The sequence below is a fragment of the Dipodomys merriami genome, unplaced genomic scaffold, assembly GCF_024711535.1.
Source record: "Dipodomys merriami isolate MVZ:Mamm:240054 unplaced genomic scaffold, mDipMer1.0.p SCAF_36, whole genome shotgun sequence".
NCBI lineage: Eukaryota > Metazoa > Chordata > Mammalia > Rodentia > Heteromyidae > Dipodomys > Dipodomys merriami.
Window position 1 is genome coordinate 22,610 of NW_027205159.1, and position 20,376 is coordinate 42,985.

At 55.0% G+C, this 20,376-nt stretch overlaps 2 protein-coding genes across 8 annotated transcripts in view; both read right to left on the reverse strand.

The window, feature by feature from the left end:
- Nucleotides 1-936: 936 nt before the first annotated feature.
- LOC138804280 (semaphorin-4C) lies at nt 937-10,419 on the reverse strand. Of its 2 annotated transcripts, none has more exons than XM_069988457.1 (15): nt 10,359-10,419; nt 8,270-8,415; nt 6,414-6,562; nt 6,072-6,134; nt 5,847-5,945; nt 5,593-5,689; nt 5,366-5,482; nt 5,117-5,268; nt 4,862-5,037; nt 4,404-4,548; nt 4,090-4,312; nt 3,883-3,995; nt 2,660-2,817; nt 2,503-2,570; nt 937-2,338 (listed from the first exon to the last, which is right to left on the reverse strand). In XM_069988457.1, exons 2-15 carry the CDS (start codon nt 8,376-8,378, stop codon nt 1,509-1,511), a joined length of 2,499 nt encoding a protein of 832 aa, XP_069844558.1. In that variant the 5' UTR covers nt 8,379-8,415; nt 10,359-10,419; the 3' UTR covers nt 937-1,508. The 2 variants fall into 2 exon arrangements, with proteins under 2 accessions (XP_069844558.1, XP_069844557.1); XM_069988456.1 differs by lacking the exon at nt 10,359-10,419 and adding an exon at nt 8,495-8,748.
- A 5,553-nt stretch (nt 10,420-15,972) lies between these two features.
- Fam178b (family with sequence similarity 178 member B) overlaps nt 15,973-20,376 on the reverse strand; it is a 112,579-nt gene continuing 108,175 nt past the window's right edge. For all 6 annotated transcript variants that reach the window (XM_069988461.1, XM_069988462.1, XM_069988463.1 and 3 more), the window contains 3 exons: nt 18,073-18,150; nt 17,570-17,722; nt 15,973-16,326 (listed from right to left, as the gene is read on the reverse strand). In XM_069988461.1, the coding sequence (XP_069844562.1) occupies nt 16,294-16,326; nt 17,570-17,722; nt 18,073-18,150 (264 nt within the window). In that variant the 3' untranslated portion in view covers nt 15,973-16,293. The remainder of the gene's footprint in view (nt 16,327-17,569; nt 17,723-18,072; nt 18,151-20,376) is intronic.

Below are 20,376 nucleotides of genomic sequence, written 5' to 3' on the forward strand. Positions count from 1 at the left end.
CCTTCTGAACCCATTTGGGGAAATCCTGGACAGTGGCCTGAATGTACAGGGGCACCTCAAACCCACCGCCTCCATCCTCGGACATGGATGAAGTAAGTCTGCGCCCATTGGGGGCTCTCAGAAATCCAGACTACAACCCGGTTGTCTTGGGAGACCTGTACTGGCCCACTGGGAGGGCCAGGAGCTTGGAACTCGCTGGGTGGCAATATGGAGAAGCCCATTCCCTACATGGTGGTTCAGGCATTCAACATGTATTCTTGGAGGTTAGGCTAGAACTCTCCTCTGCTAGTTGGGACCCCCAACCTCAACACCCAGCCACACACCCCAGAGTTGCTTCTAGGAAGTCCCCTCCTTTGTACTCTGCACCACCCCTTCACCAGTTCTGGGAAGACAGGCCTCTCCTCCTCCCCCAGTGCCCTGACTTCTCCCTCTGGCCAGAGTCCAAGGTTGGCTCCCTTGGGGGCTGTGGCCCTGGTTCCCAGCCCCATAGGCATCACTGTGGGAAAACGCTGAATTCTGGGCTGCCCTCTCCAGAAAGGGGCAGCGTAAGCATGGGGCAGCTGCTCTGGCTGCAGTGAGAAGGGAGGATTCAGTCCAGCATTGCTCAACGGATAGGTTTTAGTCCAAATATCTTTGTCCAACGTTTCATTTTGTCCATTTTATTTGTCCATATAAAAATACTCAAATATTTACAACAAATAAATACGTAGGGACACAATAAATTACACTGTTAGGAGCCCTTTTTCTAGGGCTGAGAGAGGATGTCAGTATCCACAGCATGCCCACCTTTTCCCTCCCCCTCCCCCACACAACCTTTCCTAGCCCAGTATGGGAAGAGGACAAGTACAAAATACCACTGAACCCAGGGGCCAAGTGGGAAGCCCCGCCCACCCTTCCCCCCAAACACACAGGAGGCTCCATCTCCCTCCCCCCACCCTAAAAACATTCACAGCCCTAGGAGCAGGAGCAGGCCCATCCAGAGCCCTGCACTTCCCCCAAGGGGTATAGCACCCTGCTCCCCCCACTATGTACATGGCTGCCCCTAGCTGGGGACAGGTGGGGGTGAGGCAAAGTGATCCAACCCCTTCCCCTTCATAGCTCCAAAGACTCACCAGGAGGACCCCAGGCCAAGGGAAGACTTAAAACAGGAAGGTTATGCCGTACATCCACCTTCACACACACACACACACACACACACACATACACTCACACTCGGACACACGCACACAATTTTAAAACTTCTGCCTTGAAAAGTTTGGCTGCTGGGTCCCATGTGGCCAAGATTCACAGAGGAACAGGAGCCTCCTGTGAGGCTGGTGCCCTGGTAAACCACCAGAAGTGGCAGTGCCCATGCTGAGCAGGTCCTCATGGCCAGGCGGGTGCTGGGCAGTGCCTGTCCCAGGCAGAGCAGGTGCCCGTGCCATGTCCCTGAGGTAGCTGGTGCCTGTGCAAAAGTAGGAGCTGCACCTCCTACGTGCCCCCGCCGCCAGTGCGGTGGGGGGCTCCCCTCATACTGAGGACTCCTCGGGGTTGGAGTCCGGCAGTGGCTGGCGCTGCTGCAGTTTTCGCCTCAGTTCATCAGCAATCTCAGGCAGGGGGTTCCCCAGCCCTCCCCGGTCCTCCCCTCCTAGTTGTAAGCGCACGTAACCATTGGCATTTGAGTTCCGCCCACCCCCCAAATGAAGCCTAGTCGGAGAAGGCAGGGGCTGGCCAGGGATGCCAGGAGGTGGAGACGGCGGCCCGCCCCCAGGCTGGCACCGCGCATGTCCAGGCACAATCTTGAGGGAACCATCTGAGTAGTAGTATCCAACAGGATCCCAAAGTTTCTCGTCGGTTTCCGAGCCAGGCCGAAAGGGGGGACTGGTGGGTTCCTTGGGCAACTCCAGGGGATACACCAGGGTCCTCTCTGTTGCCTTGGCACCTTTTTCCAGCTCTTCTCGCAGTCGCCGGCGCAGTGACAGAACGAGCAGCAACAGCACTAGGCACAAGGCCCCCAAGGCCACCACAGCCAGCCATACTAACCCTAGGTTTTCCAGTGGGGCCCGAGCCTCTAGGGTCACAGACTGGCCTGCCACAACAGCCACAAGGTAGCCTTCAGCAGCCAGCCGCGCTCCTTGCTCCTCTGAAAAGCAGTGGTAGGCCCCGGCATGACGGGGCTGAGCAGCCATCACCACGAGGGCCTGGAGTTGGGCATCGTAGAGGAAGGAGCCAGGCTGTTCCACAGGTAGATCTCGGCCCCCAAAGGTCCAATGGGCATGGGCCAGGTTGGAGGAAAGACGGCAGGGCAGCACCAAGTCTGTGCCTGCTACCACTGTTATGTTTTTGGGTGTTAGCCTGACTGTAGTGGCAGAAATGAGAGAGAAGAGTTAGTGCAGTCACCCCAGAGTGATGAGAGGCAAAAATTCTTCTCATCATTCTTCTTACCACTAGGATGAAAGGCAGAAAAGTCCAGCTGTTGTCTAGGGCCCATCCCAACTGGAGGGGCATAAAAGGGTAGCTTACCTTTCTTAGTGTGCAAGTTACAAATGCCTGAGGTGTCCAAGATTGTCACATGCTGCATCAGCAGGGATCTGGTAGAGGAAGCAGGGGACGTCAGCAGCTCAGCCCCACCCACTCTGCCCTTCCCACCTGCAACTGGCACTCAAAGAACCCATCTCACCCGGAGTGGCTGCCTACGGCCACACAGCGGCTAGTGTTGACATTCCAGGCACAAAAGGGGTCCCGTGCCAGGACACAGTCCACACAGGAACGGTACTTCAGACAGTCAGCCAAGGGCAGCTGTACCAGTTGTGAGCGAGAGCCCGCAAAAAGCAGTTTCTGCAGGAAATTCAGGCACAGGAGGGTCAGGGATGCCACATCTGTGGCAGGGCACGGTAGGGAAAGATGACAGTCCTGCAAGGGACCAAAAACACAAGCGGCATCCCAAGGAAGGAAGCAAAACTAAGACCTGCAGATGGAAACCTTAGTCTTGAAAAACTCAGAGGGCTGGCTTACAAGTCAGCAATCTTAAGCACCTTACAGACATGACCTTATTAGACAGGGGCAGCACGCTTGTGAGGCCAAGATGTAATCTCTCTCTCTCTCTCACACACACACACACACACACACATGCAGCCTGACAGACAGGGGCAGCACACTTGTGAGGCCAAGATGTAAACACACACACACACACACACACACACACACACACACACACACACACACACACAAACACACACACACACACGCAGCCTGAACAATAGCACCAGGAAAGCATAAGGTGTTTCCTTGTTTGAGTGGTGCCTGCCAATCTTTGTTTATTCAGCCCCACACTTTCTTTCTGTTGTTATTCTGTTATTATTTCATGTTCTAGCGAACAATCTTGAGTCACAATAACTGGTAAAAGGCAAACAACTAGAAACCCAGAGGGTGCTGCAAATATGCCAGAAAGAAGTTTTGCATGGGCTAGGAGCAAATGCCAACGCTTCAGGAAGTGTGGAGGAAGTAGAGGGTCTGGCCCAGACAGTCACTGGGGAGTGGAAAGAAGCTAACATCACAGGGCAATGTAAACAGTGTGCAGCCTGGAAGGTCTGGCCAACGGGAGCATTATGGGAGAGGAGAGTGCAGGCAGAGTCTGGCCCACCTTGGAGAGACCTGATGAAAGCCTGAGAGCAGTTGCCAAGGCTTGATTTGGGGAATGCAGCCCCTAGGGACCACTATAAATAATGGCCCTGGGGCATGCAAACTCCCTTATGTTAGCACTTGCTTACTTCCTGGAGCTTGCCTGAGCTAAGCATGGTGTTCTGCACTGGCCAAGCACACATAAAGGAGGAAAGCAGACATACAGAGGGCGTGAGACAGATGGTACTAGGGACAGTACTGTGCAGGGCCTAATTTTACTACCTTGCTCTGAGACAACACCAAGCTTTCCACAGGCTCCTGGTCAAACACCTGCAGCTCCTCAATCAGATGGACCCAGGACCCCAGGCTCACAGCCTTCAGCAGCCAGCCATCTCCTGAAGCGTAGGGTGTGGGAGGCATATGTAAGTGACAGGAAACAAGGTCCTGGGGCATCTTGTCTTCCTACCCTGGGCACAGCTGGACACTGACCTGTGCCAATGAACAGCACTGTATAGGTGGTTCCATCAAGCCCTATAACCCGGTCAGCCACCAGGTGAGTGAAGTTGGTATCCTTCTTCACAAGCAGGGGGCGGCCCCACCGAGGCCCCACCTGTTCCTCCATCAGCGGGTGCTTCTTGATGAAGTTGAGGGTGTTGTCAGGCAGCTCCAGGGAACTGGTGTAGCCATGGTGGCGATGCCAGTTGTTGATGCACTGCATGGGGTCAGGGTGAGGGAGGAGCCATCAGCCAGTGGAAGGGCACCAGAGATGACCACAGGAGCATGTGTCCCTCCCTAGGACTCACCGAGCCAGGCCGAGGGCTGGGGACGGGGTCAGTATAGCGGCCCCACTTCTGGGCTTGCTCATGGTACTCCTTGTAGGGACCCTCGAACACCCGCTGGATGTCTTCCAGCTGATACTCACAGACGGCTGACAGGTCCACATCCCCCCTGTGGCAATGCGGGAGAGATCTCTAGGGTTAGGTTTGGTGCCTACCTTCCCCCATCTTTCCCCAACCTCCAAGGCAAGCAGCAAAAAGGCAGAGTTCAGTGCAAAGGGCAGAAGAACATAGAAGTTCTAAAGTGTCTTTTGGGGCAGAGCCCTGTCCACCTCCTCCAAGGCACTCAAAGGGAGGCACAAGTTCAGTGCTCTTGGATACTAGCTACTAGCTACTTAAGACTCGCTGCAGGGCCTCACACCCATCCGTCACCTCTAACCTGAATACCTGCTCCTTCCCACCCCAGGGATTCCCAGGTCACTCACCAACGTGCTCGAAAAACCCCAAAGAAGGTAGTGTTGTGCCAGGAGGCACCCTGCAGGGTATGCATCGCCCGTAGCTGGTTGAAATAGAGTTGCCAGTTGGGAGCGGAGCATGCCAGTCGCGCTTTTAAGAATGTGGTCCACTTTTTCTGCAGTGTCCGTGCGCCTCCCATGTCACCCTGGCAGATAACATGGCTGGTCAGCCACTGCCAGGCAGCAGGCAGGGTTCCCAGGGCCCACTGCTGCAGGACTCAGTACCTTACATACACGGGCCACACGAGCCACCACCTGCTCAGCGTAGCAGTCATACTCCACTGCCCGCTCACTGAAGAAGAAGTAGATCTTGTCATCATCTCCTGTGAAGCTTCCTACACTCTCGGGGACATAAGCAGAACCTACAAAGTGGGGCTCTGCAGCAAAACAGGAAGGCAGTGGTCAGTGGCGGAGTACACAGCCCTCACAGGGTCTCCCATGCTCCACAAACCCAGCTACACTGCAATGGCTCACCATTGAGCCAAAAGGCCAGGTACTCTGTCTTCATGGAATGATGGGGTCCCATGTTACGCAGGATGACGGGCTCTGTGCCCAAGAAGTTGTTAAGCGTTGCCGAGTATAGCTCACCATCTGTGGGAGACAGAGGGTCAGCTAAGACCAGAAGCACTGGCCCACAAGAGCCTACAGGACCACCAAGTCCCAGAGAACCTGCCCTGTCTGCATCAGGGATAGCTACTCACCCACAAGTAGGCCAGTGTGGCCCTTAGCTGGGTCGTAGGGACACTTCCCCTTCCCATCCTCAAACTCTCCATTCCCCAAGGTGAAGGTGAGTATGTCCTAGGGGTAAGGGAGGAATGATGAGAAAGAGGCACAAAGCAAGGCCCCTCAGTGTCTAGGAGACCACAGTCTGTGGGTCCAAAGAAGGAAGGGCACAAAAGACTGGAGAGCGATGGGGCAAGAAGTGTGGACACCCAAGAGGAAAAGCGGCACTCACGATATAAGCACACTTGGGCTGGAAGGCATAGGTACCACAGACGTAGAGGTGGGAGGCATTGTATGGCTGGAGGAAGCGGATGAAGTTGAAGCACTCAGTCTAGAAGAAAAAAGTCTCCAGTCAGAATATGAGGACCAAACGTGGGACCACTAGTGCCAAGAATGGGAGTGAGGCCAGCAAGTACCCTGAGAGGCCCAGATGACGGGCAGTACCCTGAGCACCTACCTGGTTGCTTTTCCCTTTCTGGATACATTCAGTCTTCTTTTCAGCAGGGGCCTCCCAGGAGATCTGGGGACAAAAAGGAGTTCATCAGCAATGACAGTTATGTGCGGGGCATGTGCCATCAAACAGCTTGCAGCTGCCACATGAGGAATACTAAGTGGACTGTCCCTAGCGTATAAGGGCTTCGTTCAGTGGAGGACCATCCCATCATGGCCAATCCAGAAAGTACCATAGGAGTGGGAGAGCAACCTGCTAATCTCAACTAGAGGGGGCAGCCTGAGCAAGCCAGGCCTTGGGGTCCTGCCCTCATCCTGCCTGTGTGCCTCCCCCTGCCCCACCTCTCACCACTCCTTGCAGCTCCAAAGCCTCCACGCTGAAGGCAAACAAGGCCTCCCGGGCCCCCACGTACAGGAGCCCCGACCGCTCTGTCAGAGTCAGCGTCAGAAAGTCCTGGATGCCCGTTTGGGAGAACCGCCGCACAATGGTGACCAGCTCTGCATGGACAGATACAAGTACAAGGCAGGAGTGAGTAGGCTGTGGATGGGCAGGCAGGTTCCAGGAACCCCTATGGTTATTCCAGCCAGGTGCCAGTGATTCACACCTGTAATCCTAGCTACACAGGAGGTTGAGATCTGAGGATCACAGTTTGAAGCCAGCTTGGACAGCAAAGTCCCTAAGACTCCTAACTCCAATTAACGACCAGAAAGCTGGAAGTGGAGCTGTGGCTCAAGTGGTAAAGCACTAGCTTTAAGCAAAAAAAAAAAAAAAGTTCAGGGACAGTACCCAGACCCTGAGTTCAAGCCCCAGTGCTGGCACAAAAAGAAACTGACATTCCACATGCTAGCCAGGCCTGACTGGACTTGAGGATATTTTCTGAATAGGCTTTTGCTCTAACAGCCCCACCCAGGCCTCTATGGCCTTCCTCAGCCTGGGAGGAGGCAAATCCGGCTGGTAAGGAGGAAGGAAGGATCTCTCAGCCACAGCTTCCGGCCAGAGGAAACCATCAGACTGATGGCTCTCACTCTCAGGGTCAGCAGCATCTCCAGCTCGGAGCTGGGCACTTCCCACCCCTTCTTCCTCTGAGGGTGTTTCCTTCTTTGTTCTGCTGCCCACATCAGGGTCCAGCCAGACCCTGGCAGCTGATTCAGCAGAGGAGGAGTTACAGGAACAGATATAAGCACTACTTGTCTCAGGAAACCCTTCACTCCAGCAGGACCAAATCCAGACTGCTGGAGATGCAAGCACAGATGGCCCTGGGACAGGCAGGGGTGGCAGGGGGAGAAAATGAAAGGAGTTGGGATTGGGAGGCCTGGCTGGGACCAGCAATGGCACTGTAGCCTAAGGCCTGGGAAGCCTTGCAACACACATGGGGTACAATATCCATGGTCATGTGGTCCTTGTCACACACACACACACACCCCAAAAAAATACCTGTCTAGTAGTCTAAAAGGTCCCATCAAATCAGCCTCAGTCTTTGGAGGCAATGATGGGAGAGTTTCATTAGCACCTGGGTGCAGCCTGTGGGAGGTGAGCTCACCCCAGGTCCCCAGAGTACAGAGATGACACAAACACCTGACATCACCTCTCATACAGGCGTGTGTGTCCAAAGAGCACTGCCAGGACCCGGACCCCTCCATATGTACACATGCGAATACACACATCCATCCAGGGCCACCAAAAGACATCAGCAACAGGGGGTCCAGCAGGGTGGATAATGGGGCTTCCAGAGGAAGAAAGCTAGAAAGCCTAGGGGTGGGAGTGAAGCTTTGGCTTTTACCTATCCTGGTTCTTCTTTCTCTGGGATTCCAGCACTAGTGATAATTCAAGAAGTAAGACACAGGAGAATGACACAGAATGGGCTGTATCTTTCTCCTTGTATATCACCAGCCAGGTCTGGGTTGGGGGTTAGCAAGAGGCTCGCAGAGGTATCCTAATTATCAGAAGAGGGCAAATCTCAGGTCCTGACCTGTACTATCAGTTTTGAGTCTCTTGGGGCCTGACACATTTCTTAGAAAGACATACAGACACACATACAGACAGACAAACACACACACACACACACACACACACACAGGAATAAAGACAATTCATAATTGGGGATAATTCCTTAACTGCATCCCTGTACTTCCTGCAAGCTCTTGTTTTTCCCCAATTGTCCCTCCTGCTACCCTACCCTCCCACCCTTTCCCCTGGACACTCACCCCCAGAAGATACTGTCTTCCGGGGCACAAGGTTCCACCACACCTCAGCCCCAATGCCCAGGCCCCACAGCCCTGCTGCCAGCAGCCAGACAGCCCAGTGTGGGGCCATGGCACACAGGCAGGCTCTATATTCCAGGCCAGCTGCCCTAAGAGGAAAAGAAATGGTTAGCATCACAGTCCAAGAAAACAACCTAGAATGTAGAGAGAGCAGCATAAAACACACACCTGATCAGAGCTCTCCAGGACCCCTTGGTTTCAAGTGGGACCTGGCCCCCCTGCACCTGGCCTCGGGCCCCTTACTCCAGAGAAAATGAGGTCTCCCTGGAGGACCGAGGGAAGAGCTGAGTCAGCAGGAGGCGTGGACAGACATGAAGAAATGAAATCCTCCAGGTTTCCAGGCTATTCCTACTCCCACTAACAGGAAATACTGTAGAAAAACAATTTTCGGGGGTCGGGGGAGGACTCCACTCCCACCTTCTAGCCCCAAAGACTTAAGTTTCTTCCATGAAGCAGGAGCTGCAATTCTGGGGCTCGGCTGAGCTTCAAGCCCTAAAATCGGGGAAAGCAGCCCCTCGGTTGGACTAGGGCGGCACCGAGGTGGGATTCGCAGAGCCCACCCCTGGGGCCTGACGAGGAGCGCGTAAAGGGCCTGGGCCCAGCCGGTCTCCTCCCTCGGCGCAGACAATAGCCACGCAGAGCCCTGAACCGGGTTCCACCTCAGCAGAGCCGGAGCGGGAGTAGGGCCGGGAGCCGAAGGGGCCCAGCTTCCCGAGGCCTCTTTGTTGCCCAAGAGGGAGGCAGGAAGTGGGTGGGATGGGCGTGGACAGGACCAGGCCTCATCCTGTTCCCCGCACAGCCTCCGAGGAGACGCTACACCTCTGGCTAAGGGGCCACCGGACCGCGAAGCTCCGGTCTACGCGGGGATCGCCTCGCGGCGCGGGCGGGCGGGGAGAAGCGAAGGGGCGGGATCCCCGGCGGGGTTCCTCCAGGACGGCGGGGGACGCACGCGCACGGCCGGCGCCCACGGCGCTCCCCTGGGTCCGACGAACCTTCCCAACTCCGAGATTGCGCCCCAGGGACCCCGGCCTCGGCAGGCCAGCAGGACTGATTTCCTCTGCTCCAGCTCTACTGTGCCGGGCACTGGCTCACCCAAGCCCGGGATCGGCTTACCCCGGAACAAGGGATCCCCGCCAAGACCCCATTTCGGGGTCGTCACCTTCAGTCCCGGTTCTCCCCTCCCCCCAGCTCCCGGGATTTGAATGCAAACAAAGCGGCGGCTCCGGGAGCGTGGCGGAGCCCGGCCTGCGGACGCCCCCTGTCGGCCTGCAACCCCAGCGCGGGAAGGGAGCGGGGCCGGAGCGTCGATGGCCCCCGACAGTCCCCCCCCTCCTACCCCCCCCACCTTCCTCTGCCCCTTGCCCCGGGCTCAGGTCGAACCCCAAGGCGTGCTGAGAGAATCTCCCGCGCAGCAGAGCCCCCACCCCCAGCTCCTCCCCGGGCCGCGGGGCGGGGGTGGGGGGCGGGGGGTTGCGGGCTCCAGGCTGAGCACCCCGCACCCTAACCCACCTCAAGCAGCCCGGCCAGGGATGGCGGCGCTCCAGCGCGGGACCGGGCGGCCAGGTTCGGACTGGGGGGCCTGGCTTTTCGAGCCAGCCCGCCTCCCCAGCGGAACTGGCGGGCGGGGGGCCGCGGTAGGGAAATCCGATCCCACAACATCGGCCTCGGTCCAAGCCCGTCCCAAACTTTCCGTCAGGGGTGGGGGAACCAGAGCAGCTCGGGGAGCCTGAGCAGGATCCCGGCCGCGCGCCCGACAGCACGAGGGTCCCCGGCTCCCCGGGGCCCTGCTCCCGGCGGGCCCGCCCCTCCGGCCCCGGGAGGTGCGGACGCGGCCGGCCCGCTCCCGAAAGCCCCCTCCCGGGGGTCGCAGGCAGGACCTCGGCGGGCGGCTGTCTCCCCGGCCGCTTCCCCTCGAGCCCGCAGACACTGACTCCTCCGCGCCCGGCAGCCTCAAGCCCGAGCAGTCGGACAAAGCGGCGGCTCCGGGGGGGCCCCCGCGGCTCCGGCCCCTTGCAATCCCGGCCCCACTCACCTCTTCCCCCGCGCAGCTCGAATCCCTGGGCGCCGCCCTCGCCTTCGGCTCCGACCGCAGCCTCCCCCGACCCCCGCGCCGCGCCTGTGCGCCCGCGCTCGCCAGCCCGCCTCCGCTGCCCCTCTGCCACCGCCCCTCGGTCCCGGCTCGGCTCCGCACCCCTGGGCTCGGGCTCCGAGCTCCGCCGGGCGCCGGCTCTTTCTCCGCCGCTCTCCGCCCCCTCCCCTGACGTCAGGCGGGGGGGTGTCGAGCCGAGGCCGGGGGCGGGACGCGCAGGCCCGCCCAGGAGGGGGCAGCGACCTGCGGCGACCGCCGTCTGGCCAGCTCCGCGGCCGGGAACGGGACCCTCGCTCCGCCCGGTGCCCGGCCGCCCCGGTGCCTTCGAGTCGGGGGCTGCGCCACGGCTCTCGGAGGGAGGTGAGGCCGGGGAGGGGCTGTGGGCACCGCCACGGGGGAGGCGCACTCACCTGGTCTTTCCGAAGTGTCCCCTGAGACCTGCGGCGGGCTGGGCTCGGGAATAGGGCTGAGAGACTCCCCCGCCGCGCTCCAGTTACGGAAACGGGCGCTGGCCAGCCACTTCGGGGCGCGCGTCCCGGGGGCAGGCACAGGGGAGGAAACCAAAGCTCCTCTTGGGGGCGGACCAGCGTGGTCTGTCGTTTGGCCCCAAATTCTGTCTCCTTTCTGGGCCCCAACGCCGCCCACTGGACCTTGTCCTCAGCCCGAACGGAGCTTACCAGACCAGCAAGACTCTCGAGTCTCTGATAGCTAATGCCTTGTTTTCAAACTCCAGGCAGAACCTACCCCTGGTGTCAGTGGAAGGCTGGTTAACCAGTGATTCCAGCCCTTCTGTTCTGATGACAGGGGCTGAGGGGAACCACGCTGTGAACCAGCACCATCTTCAGAACAGCCAGCCTCCTCCCACAAGCCTTAGAAGTAACTTGTAGCTCTGGTCTTCTGGGCGGTTTCTGGCCAATCCTCCTTGCCAGCTGGTCCACCGAGCTAGGCAGGTGGACAGAGTAACCTCAGGGAGAATGCCCCACAGGCACTTGGAGATAGATGCCACCCCCCTTGGCTAGAAGGGCAGGGGTGAAGGGCCTCAAGGCCCCAGCTTCGCGTGGTAACTTTAAGCCATGGGGTAATCCTGGAGGGGGGAACACATTAGGCCCTGTCAGCAGATCTGCAGTATAAATCAGCCCGACAGCAGCTTTTGTTCTGAGTTAAAACTTGGCATCTGAAAAGTGGAGACCAGAAGAGCAGTGGAGATAATTGAGAAAGTCAGCCCAGTTTGGTTTTGGTAACAATTGGGTCTTTGCTGCTACATATAAAGGCCCCTTCTCCCTAACTGGCCAAAGCTGCATTTCCCAGCATCTTTCCATTAGGACCAAACAACAACAACAAAAACTGTGGCCTTGGAGATGCTGAAGATAGGAGCCAAACCAGATAACAATGACCATGGTGGGCAGGGGAAACTCCCTGTTGAATTGGCCAGTTAGGGAAAACGTACAGTACCCTCTTTCCCTCCTCTTGATTAGACCCTGTATCTATTTAAGTTAGGGTAAATTGATAGGCAGATGCACCCACATTTGTTCTGAGCCTCAGATCTTACAATCTGCCTTTCTATTTCCTCTACTCTCATGCCCACACTTTAAATAAAGTTGGTATTGATGGGACTGGGAAGGGTTAGACCTTAAGGGTTAGATCTTAAGTTTGAGGTCGTCTAGGGCTAAATAGTATTTGAGGCCAGTAAGTATTGTTTCTCCCATTTTTATCAGAAAGATTAAACAACAGCCCAAATTCAGGTCACCAGAAGGGTCAGAATTGTTATTGTTGGTCATGAAGCTTGAACCACTTTGAGCCACAGCTCCCCTTCCAGTTTTCTGATGGTTAATTGGAGATAAGAGTCATGGAGGCTGGGAATGTGGCTTAGTGGTAGAGTGCTTGCCTAGCATGCATGAAGCATGTATCAATTCCTCAGTACCACATAAACAGAAAAAGCCAGAAGTGGTGCTGTGGCTTAAGTGGTAGAGTGCTAGCCTTGAGCAAAGGAAGCTCAGGGACAGTGCCTGCCCAGACCCTGAGTTCAAGCGCCAGGACTGGTTAAAAAAAAAAAAAAGTCTCATGGACTTTCCTGGGCTGGCTTTGAACCACAATCCTCAGATCTCAGCCTCCTGCCTCCTGAATAGTTAGGATTATAGGTGTGAGCCATGGTACCTGGCAAGGTCAGATTTTTTTTTTTTTTTTTTTTTTTGGTAGGGGCCTGAACTCTGGGCCTGGGCGCTGTCCCTCAGCTCTTCAGCTCAAGGCTAGCACTCTACCACTTGAGCCACAGTGCTATTTCTGGCTTTTTTCTTATGTGGTGCTGAGGAATCGAACCCAGGGCCTCAAGCATGCAAGGCAAGTGCTCTACCACTGAGCCACCTTCCCAGCCCAAGGTCAGAATTTTTAAATTAGACCTGGGAGCTGGGAGCTGGGAGAAACCTATAGTCTAAGCTACTAGAGAGGCCAAAGCCAGAAGACTGCTTAAACCTATGAGATTAATATTCACCTGAGCAACCTAGCAAGACCCCATCTCAAAAAACAAATAAAGCATGTCTTCCTACACTGCTCTACTTCCTGTTTTCCCTCATCTTCAAACCTTACCCTCAGTCTCTAGGTGTGAAGGTTACTAGGCAGAGACCTGAGCTCCCTGGCTCTACCTCCAAGGTGGCCCCAGTGGAAAGTTTCAAAAGGCGGTTTGGTTTCATTGGCAGGGCCAGTGTTGTTCTGTACCTCAATGACAGGTGTCAAGGTCCTCCAAGCCAGGGATGTAGGTGGAAAGTAGAAGCCTCCAGTGAAGCCAGTCCTTCCCAAAGGCTTCTCAAAAACCAGGCTCCAGATACCCCTTCCCTTTCCTACCTCTGTGCATTTCTTGCTATGCTCTGTTCATTGCCAGCATTGGTCTTTTCCATGAGTGGGTGTCAGAGGATAAAGTTTCCTAGACTATTAGCTCATGATTCATGTGTTTTAATAAAAGGAAAAATGAGGATTCCTGTGTCTTCTATTAAGAAAAAGATTAAAACCAGAAAGGGGGGGGGAGGAAGGTTCACCAACCTGTGTAGTCTGCCTGGCATATTCTATGGGAGGCATCCACCCTTCAGATCTTAAGCCTGAAAAACCTGAAGATGTGTTACATGCCTCCCCAGGCTCCCCAAGATTCCCCAGGAGCTCAGGCCAACCTCCACAGATGGCCCTATTGGTCGTAGGCTTTGGTGCCCTGCATTTGAGCTACTCACTGACCACTCTCTAGCGGCAGCTCTCTGTCGAGACCCAGGGCACACATCGGGTTCTCCAGTCAAGGCCACCTGGACCATTTCCAAGGCAACAAGGAGCTGTTCTCAATCACATATGGGGAAGTGAAAAGGGTTGGGTGAGCCACCCTCCGGGGAGCTTTCTGAGGACCTGGAGACCCAGGAGCTGGGACATAGGAAAACAGCTTCCTCTCTACTTCCTCCAATAGGAGAGTTATCAAAGCTGTCCACCTGGGAAGCCTTTCCCTTCCCAGCCCCTCCCTGTCACCATCACCAAAAGGAAGCAGGAAAACATCCGTCATCACAGCCCCGGATGCTGTTTTTCCAGTGGCTTCTGTCAGGATATCCCCTGCCTTTTCCCAGGGGCTGAAGGGTCAAAGACCTGGAAAGCAAATGGTAAAATTGCCAGCAATACTGCTAAGTGTTTGGCTTTGAGGAAAGCAGGTTTTTAACTGATGCCAGCCTGGCTGCAGCTCTTTGGTCAGCTCCTAGCCAGTCCCAGACAGGGCACATTACATGGCCCAGGGGATAGTGTCCGCCCTTGGGCAACCTCACAGTGCATACTTCTGCTCAGGTTACAGCCAGGTCTCTGGAGAGACTGAGTTGTCACCAACACCTCCTCTCCCCTTGGTATCCATTTCTCTCTTGGGGTTGAGTCTGCTTGAGGAGCAGGGAGTCAGGCCTGGGGAAGAGGACTTTAGATGTCTGCCTTGATGGACAGCTTGATTCCGTTCTCAGAACCAGGTAGGCGCAGCTTCAAGAACTGGAAACTCCCCAGTTCAGTGTCTTAAGACTCCCTACTCCTCATCTGTGTGCTTGGCAGTAAGAACAAAGAAGGGAAATTTCAAGGTAAATTCCAGGTTTCGGAGCAAACTGAACAGTTGAAGATTGTCAGGATATGCAATAGCAGAAGCAGCAACAGGCCCCAAGGGAGGAGAAGAGGCTGGCTCCCTAGAGTCCCTGTTTTCTGAGGCCTACCTGACGCTGCTGGGCTACGGTGGTGTCCCCAGCCAAGTGGCATGTGATGCAGCCAGGAAGAGAAACCAGAACTCTGAGTCAAGCCCATGGGCATCCAACTCACCCTGGCCCTGGAAGGGTTTCTTCCACTTCTCATGTGGCAAAGACTTTGAGGCAGAAAAAAAAAAGTCCTGTGTGTACTTGGTGCTGTGCTGTGCTCTCTGAATAATAGATATCCCAGCTCCTGGCATTCTGGGGACAGCGTGAGGCAGCTGTGCCTAAAAACAGGCCCAGGAAGAGCTGAGATCTATTTTGGGTCTGTGCCACTTGTCCTAAAGTTCCTTTATTTGGGGGTCAGGGGGTGTCTTTTAGTTAATTCACTTTACCATAGCCCCTTGTATATGAAAGGCAAGAAAGGAGAGGGACACATAAACAGAGAAAGCTCCATGAGAGACCTTGGAATTCAGTTGATGTGTGGGCACAGGCTAACAGGGTCATCTTATGCCACTTTCTTTTTTTGGGGGGAGGGGTCCAGTCGTGGGGCCTGAACTCTGGACCTGGGCGCTGTCCCTCAGCTCTTCAGCTCAAGGCTAGTGCTCTACCACTTGAGCCACAGCGCCACTTCCAGCTTTTTTCTTTTTGCTTATGTGGTGCTGAGGAATCGAACCCAGGGCGTCAGGCATGCAAGGCAAGCGCTCTACCACTGAGCCACCTTCCCAGCACCTCTTATGCCACTTTCTGGCCACTTCTTGTACTGCCTGCAAAGCTTCAACCCAACAGATCAGCCTAGCCAGGGATTCTTAGGAGTGACCAGACAGAGAACGTGGACACCCAGGGGCCTCCTGGGGACACAGAGAACACTCATTTCTCAAGTCAAAGATATCTAGTACCCTGCTCTAGGGATCCAGACCTATTAAACTGATCTGAAGAAGGCCAAGGGAAGCAATAGCAAGATCTGGGACTGTAATTTGGACTACCCCCCCCCTCACCCCAGCCTCCACTCCTAAGTCTGGGGAATTGGACTCAGAGCTCTGTAATAAATTGAATTAAGCATAATTACAGCTCTGACCCACCATCTGATTCCACATGGCCTCCCCAGTAGAGTTGGAAGTAGCCTCTGACTATATTCAAACAATGTTCCCTATCCCAGCTCTGAGGCTTCTAACACCTCTTGGACCACAGGACTAAATGCTCCTCAGTGGGGATTTACAGTGTGGTAGGGAGCAGGGGTGGGACCTGAAGCCATCAAATGACTGTCAGAAGTGACAGTTCAGCACTGGACAGTTGGCTCTCAGGATAGGGATTGAAGAAAGTCTCCTAAACCACTGATGTTGAACACAAGACTTTAATGTGCACAAAGGAACCTCACAATTGTGACAGGGAGAAAGGAAGGAGATAGGGGAAACTATGGCCAGTTAAGAGAGCCCCAGATCCCCAGGATGCCAGAGCTATGGAGTCAAGGCCTTAGGGAAGCAGAGAGATAGCTGGGTGGGGCAGGGGAGCTGAAGGGTAGGTCCAGCAGGGAGAGGCTGACCCCTACAGGTTAGGGGTTTGGGTGTGGTGGTGGCAGGCTCTTCATCAGGCAGGTCAGCATCTGGCTTCCTCTGGCCTCCTTTTTTTTTTTTTTTACTTCTTCAATGCCTTGATCACTAGTGAAATGAAAGGCTCTGGGCTGCCTTGCTCTTGCCTCTTTATGTGCTTTTCCACGGACTGAAAAACTGAGCCTAAGGAGAAAAATAGGCCATGATGTCTGACCTTGGGTGCTGACCCCTGTCCCTGAACTCACAGTGTCCATTCAATATCCACTAATGGGGGGGAGCAGGGGGAGGATGGGAAGGGATGGAAAGGAGAAACAAAGGAGGAGGCTTGATAAGAAATGTACTCATTATCTTGCCCATGTAATTGGAACCCCTCTGTACAGTATTTTCACAATTAAAAAAAAAAGTTTAAAAATATCCACTAATGGCCTCTCTGTAAGGTGCTATGTGAGCAAAACATAGGCAGTCAACAGATCACTTGACCACTTGACCACAGTGCCAAGAAAGGGTCAGCCCTAAGTCAGAGGTTAGAGGGAAGGACAAGAGAAGAGGCAGAGAAAGGCAAGCTGGGAGCGGGGAGCCATGGGAGGGAAAGGTACAGCAATGCACCTGCCAGCCCCAGTTGTTTCCATCAAGGACTGGGGACTTGGAGCAGGAGCACTCCCCAAGCCATGCCCCCAATATGCTGTGTGTTGGGTTAATGGAGGCCAGAAGCAAAGGTGTGAGTGGAGACTGCACAGGCGTGAGAGTCAGGTTGGCTTTGGGCCCTGAGTGTGATGCTCATACTCACGTGAGCTGCCTACAGAATGGGGCAAGGCAAGTTATTCAGTGAGGAGGGGCCTCTGGTTAGCTTGCTCGTCTGTATAACGGGTTCCTAACAGCCCTGGCTTTGTGAGGATCTTAGGGATTCATGTTGAAATGGATCCTTGGCCCAAATATTTTAGCAATAAATGTTATTACCTAGAAGTTCCGAGAAAAGTCAAGGGCTAAAGTTGCTGCTACAGAAATCAGAAAGAGCCTAGGAGTGTTCCTCCAACGGAGTATGAGGCCAGTCCAAGGCCTGCAGGATATGTGCATAGCTGGAGCCTCTGGTGCCCCTTACTGGTCTTGCTCCGCACAAAAGAATCCACTCCCAAAAGAATCCACTCCCCAGAGCTTAGTTTCTCTTTGCATTTGGTCAGAACAGGCCTCTCTCTATCTGCCACCCCTCCCCCTACACTGGCACTACCATCCTGGGCACAGGATTCTAGATAAGAATGATGAAGGTCCCTGAGGCATTTCTATTCTTTCCCATCCCCCGGCCCTGTCCATCCAGTCCCTTTGGAGCTTAGCAGCTGCAGTGGGGGTGGACATGCTGCTGGCTCTGGCCAGCTCTGCCCAACTGACCACTTCCTTCCTCTCCTAGGCCTAAGGGGTTAAGGGGCACCACCTGGGGCTGACAGTGGGCCAACAGCTCCTGCCAACGGATGTAGATCTGGGTGGCCAGGTCCTTGAGTTTGGTCCGGTGCATGGCCTGGGGGCTCTCCCGGATATGGGTGTTGATGTGGCGGTCCAACTGCATACACAGCAGCTGCAGCTCTCCCTGTGGAGGTGGAGACCAGAGGGAGGGTGTATGGCATGATCCAGGCACATCCCAAGGAGAGGAGGGGTCAAGAGGGAGTGCTAGGTCAGAAAGGGGGAGAGCTATCTCTATGACTGCTTGGAAGTTGGGCAAGAAAGGGAGGATAGGGCTGGGACAAGTACTCAGGGACAGGACAGGATGCCTTGTGAAAATCTGAGGGGTTCAGTGGGAGGAAGAGGCCCTGGCACGCTCAGCATCTCTTCCCTGGCCTCTCACTCTGCAGTTCCTGAGGGAGGGCTGGCTCCATCCTGCCCCCTCCCACACAGCTGGACACCCCACCCTACTCTGGCCTAGCATCTTGGGAGACTCACCCACTGGTCTGGAGTAATGTCCTGGCTGCTGACCACCACCCCAGCTAGTGTCAGGAGGCTATGGCACAGGTAGCAGACCTGGGGAAACAGAACAGATGGATGCTTCCTTAACTCTGCCCTGGTCTCTCAGGTCCAGTGGCCTGAGGGCAGACTCGTCCCTCCTCGGGAGTCCAGCAACAGCTTCCAGGAAAGGCATTTTCAAAACGGACTCAGGGAAGGGGAGGTGTGGCTCAGCTTTGAGCGATAAAGCTAAAAATGAGAGTGTGAGGAGCTAAGTTCAAGTCTTACCACCTGAGTGTGTGTGTGTGTGCTTGCGCATACACACCCACACACACCCACACACTCACGTAAATGGGCCTCAGGACCACACTCACACAGAACTGTGAGTGTTCCCCAGCAGATGAAGTCCAGAGATGAAGGCAGAGGGATCCCTGTACTCTGATCTCTGTGCACTCTGTGTCTGCTGAGGCACCTCTACCTATGGGCATTCATTGCTGGGGTGCCACTGTTTCACAGATAGCCTTGAAGCAGCAAAAGGAAGCCCCATTAGGGGAGGGGAGATATGGCCTACAGCTCCCTGGTTCTGCTTACCTCTCCTGTACAAACCTTGGCATGGCCTTGAAGTCAAGTGAAGAGAGAGGAGGCAGGTGGAAGATGGTTTGGGGTAAATCTCTGCACACCTTTCCTACCAACTCCACCCTCATACTTGCCAGCGGACACTTCAGAGGTGAAACAGGACAAAATCCCAGTCTAACTGATGAGACAATGGGTTGGCTCCCGGGAACCCTTGTCTGTATGGGTTCCCCTCATTTATGGGACATTTGTCTGCTAGGTTGTAAGAATGAGATATGGGAGTACTCCAAAGGCAGCCGGGGCTCCTGACGAAAGGTAGCCTTTCCCGGCACTCTGAATTGCTGTGGCACACTGACCCTTATCCGGAGGTCCCTTCCCCTCTGGCTCCTTAGGCTTGAGATAAGGAGAGCAGCTGCAGCTTTTCTGTAACTTTGCCTGTGGCAGATAAGTAGCGCTGAGGAAGAGCTGGGATGGGAAGAGGAAGGCCCCAAGGATGGGCAGCTGCGCTTCAAAGTAGCCTAAGGCCTCCTGCCCCCAGCCCCCAGACCTTATCACCTGCCCTCTTAGAGCACCAGGTGGTACCCGAGGAATAGTCACAGACTCTTTGAACCATCCCAGGAACCTCCCTAGACAGAGTTGGAAACTTTTTTTCTTTTTTTGGTCATTACTGGTGCTTGAACTTGGTGATATTCCTGAGCTCTTTTGCTCAAGGCTACAGCTCTACCACTTTGAGCCACAGTACCACTTCTGGTTTTCTAGTGGTTAATTGGAGATAAGAGTCTTATGGACTTTTCTGCCTGGGCTGGCTTTGGATTGCGATCCTCAGATCTCAGTCTCCTGTATAGCTAGGATTATAGGTGTGAGCCACCAGTGGCTGGCTGCGGGGAACATTTCTGAGGGCTCTAGCCTTGGCATGGTGAACCTCCAATATCTTTTTTTTTTTTTTTGGGTCCAGTCGTGGGGCCTGAACTCTGGGTCTGGGCGCTGTCCCTCAGCTCTTCAGCTCAAGGCTAGCACTCTACCACTTGAGCCACAGTGCCACTTCCGGCTTTTTTCTTTTTGCTTATGCGGTGCTGAGGAATCAAACCCAGGGCCTCAGGCATGCAAGGCAAGCACTCTACCACTGAGCCACCTTCCCAGCCCCGTGAACCTCCAATATCAAATTCATGGTACAAAGTCCTGATGAAATCTTCCACTGGGACTTTCACCATAATACCTTGCCCTACCCAAGACCCAAATGGTTCAGCAAAGCAATAAGGCCCATAGGGAAAGTGATGCCCCAGGCTGTCCGGATCAGGAGCCACTGCACTTAGCAGGCTTCTAAGAGGGCTTCCCATAACCAAACTTGCAACACCCAAGCTCTTGCAGCTCTTCTCCATCTGCCAGGTCCCCAAGCCACCTGTGTGACGGATGTCCCAGTCCCCAGTCAAGCTGGTTTGTCAGCAAGCCGGAGCTTCCCCTGTACAGTGGGTTCAATGGTTCCTTGGGTCCCCTTCCCTAAAAAAACGTGGCTTTGCCCAAAGGAGAGTCCATAGCTCAGTCCATCTAGCCCTTGCAGTCCATTGCCTGCTTCCCACAGCAGGACCACCTCAACTGCCCCTTGCCTGACTAAGATAACAGCCTCACCCACTTAGGGGGCAGAAGATGCTTCAGGACTGACAGCAATCCTTGGTTAGTGAATTTCACATCTCAGCTTCCCTGTGAACCAAAAAAGGAAAGGGTCCTAGTTTG

Excerpts from the sequence above, each read along its gene's own strand:
- LOC138804280 (XM_069988457.1), bottom strand. The coding sequence starts at position 8,378 with ATGGCCCCACACTGGGCTGTCTGGCTGCTGGCAGCAGGGCTGTGGGGC. Across the intron at positions 4,549-4,861 it reads GGGGTTTTTCGAGCACGTTG|GGGGGATGTGGACCTGTCAG; the intron begins GTGAGTGACCTG and ends GCATTGCCACAG. Across the intron at positions 2,571-2,659 it reads GCCGTAGGCAGCCACTCCGG|ATCCCTGCTGATGCAGCATG; the intron begins GTGAGATGGGTT and ends TTCCTCTACCAG.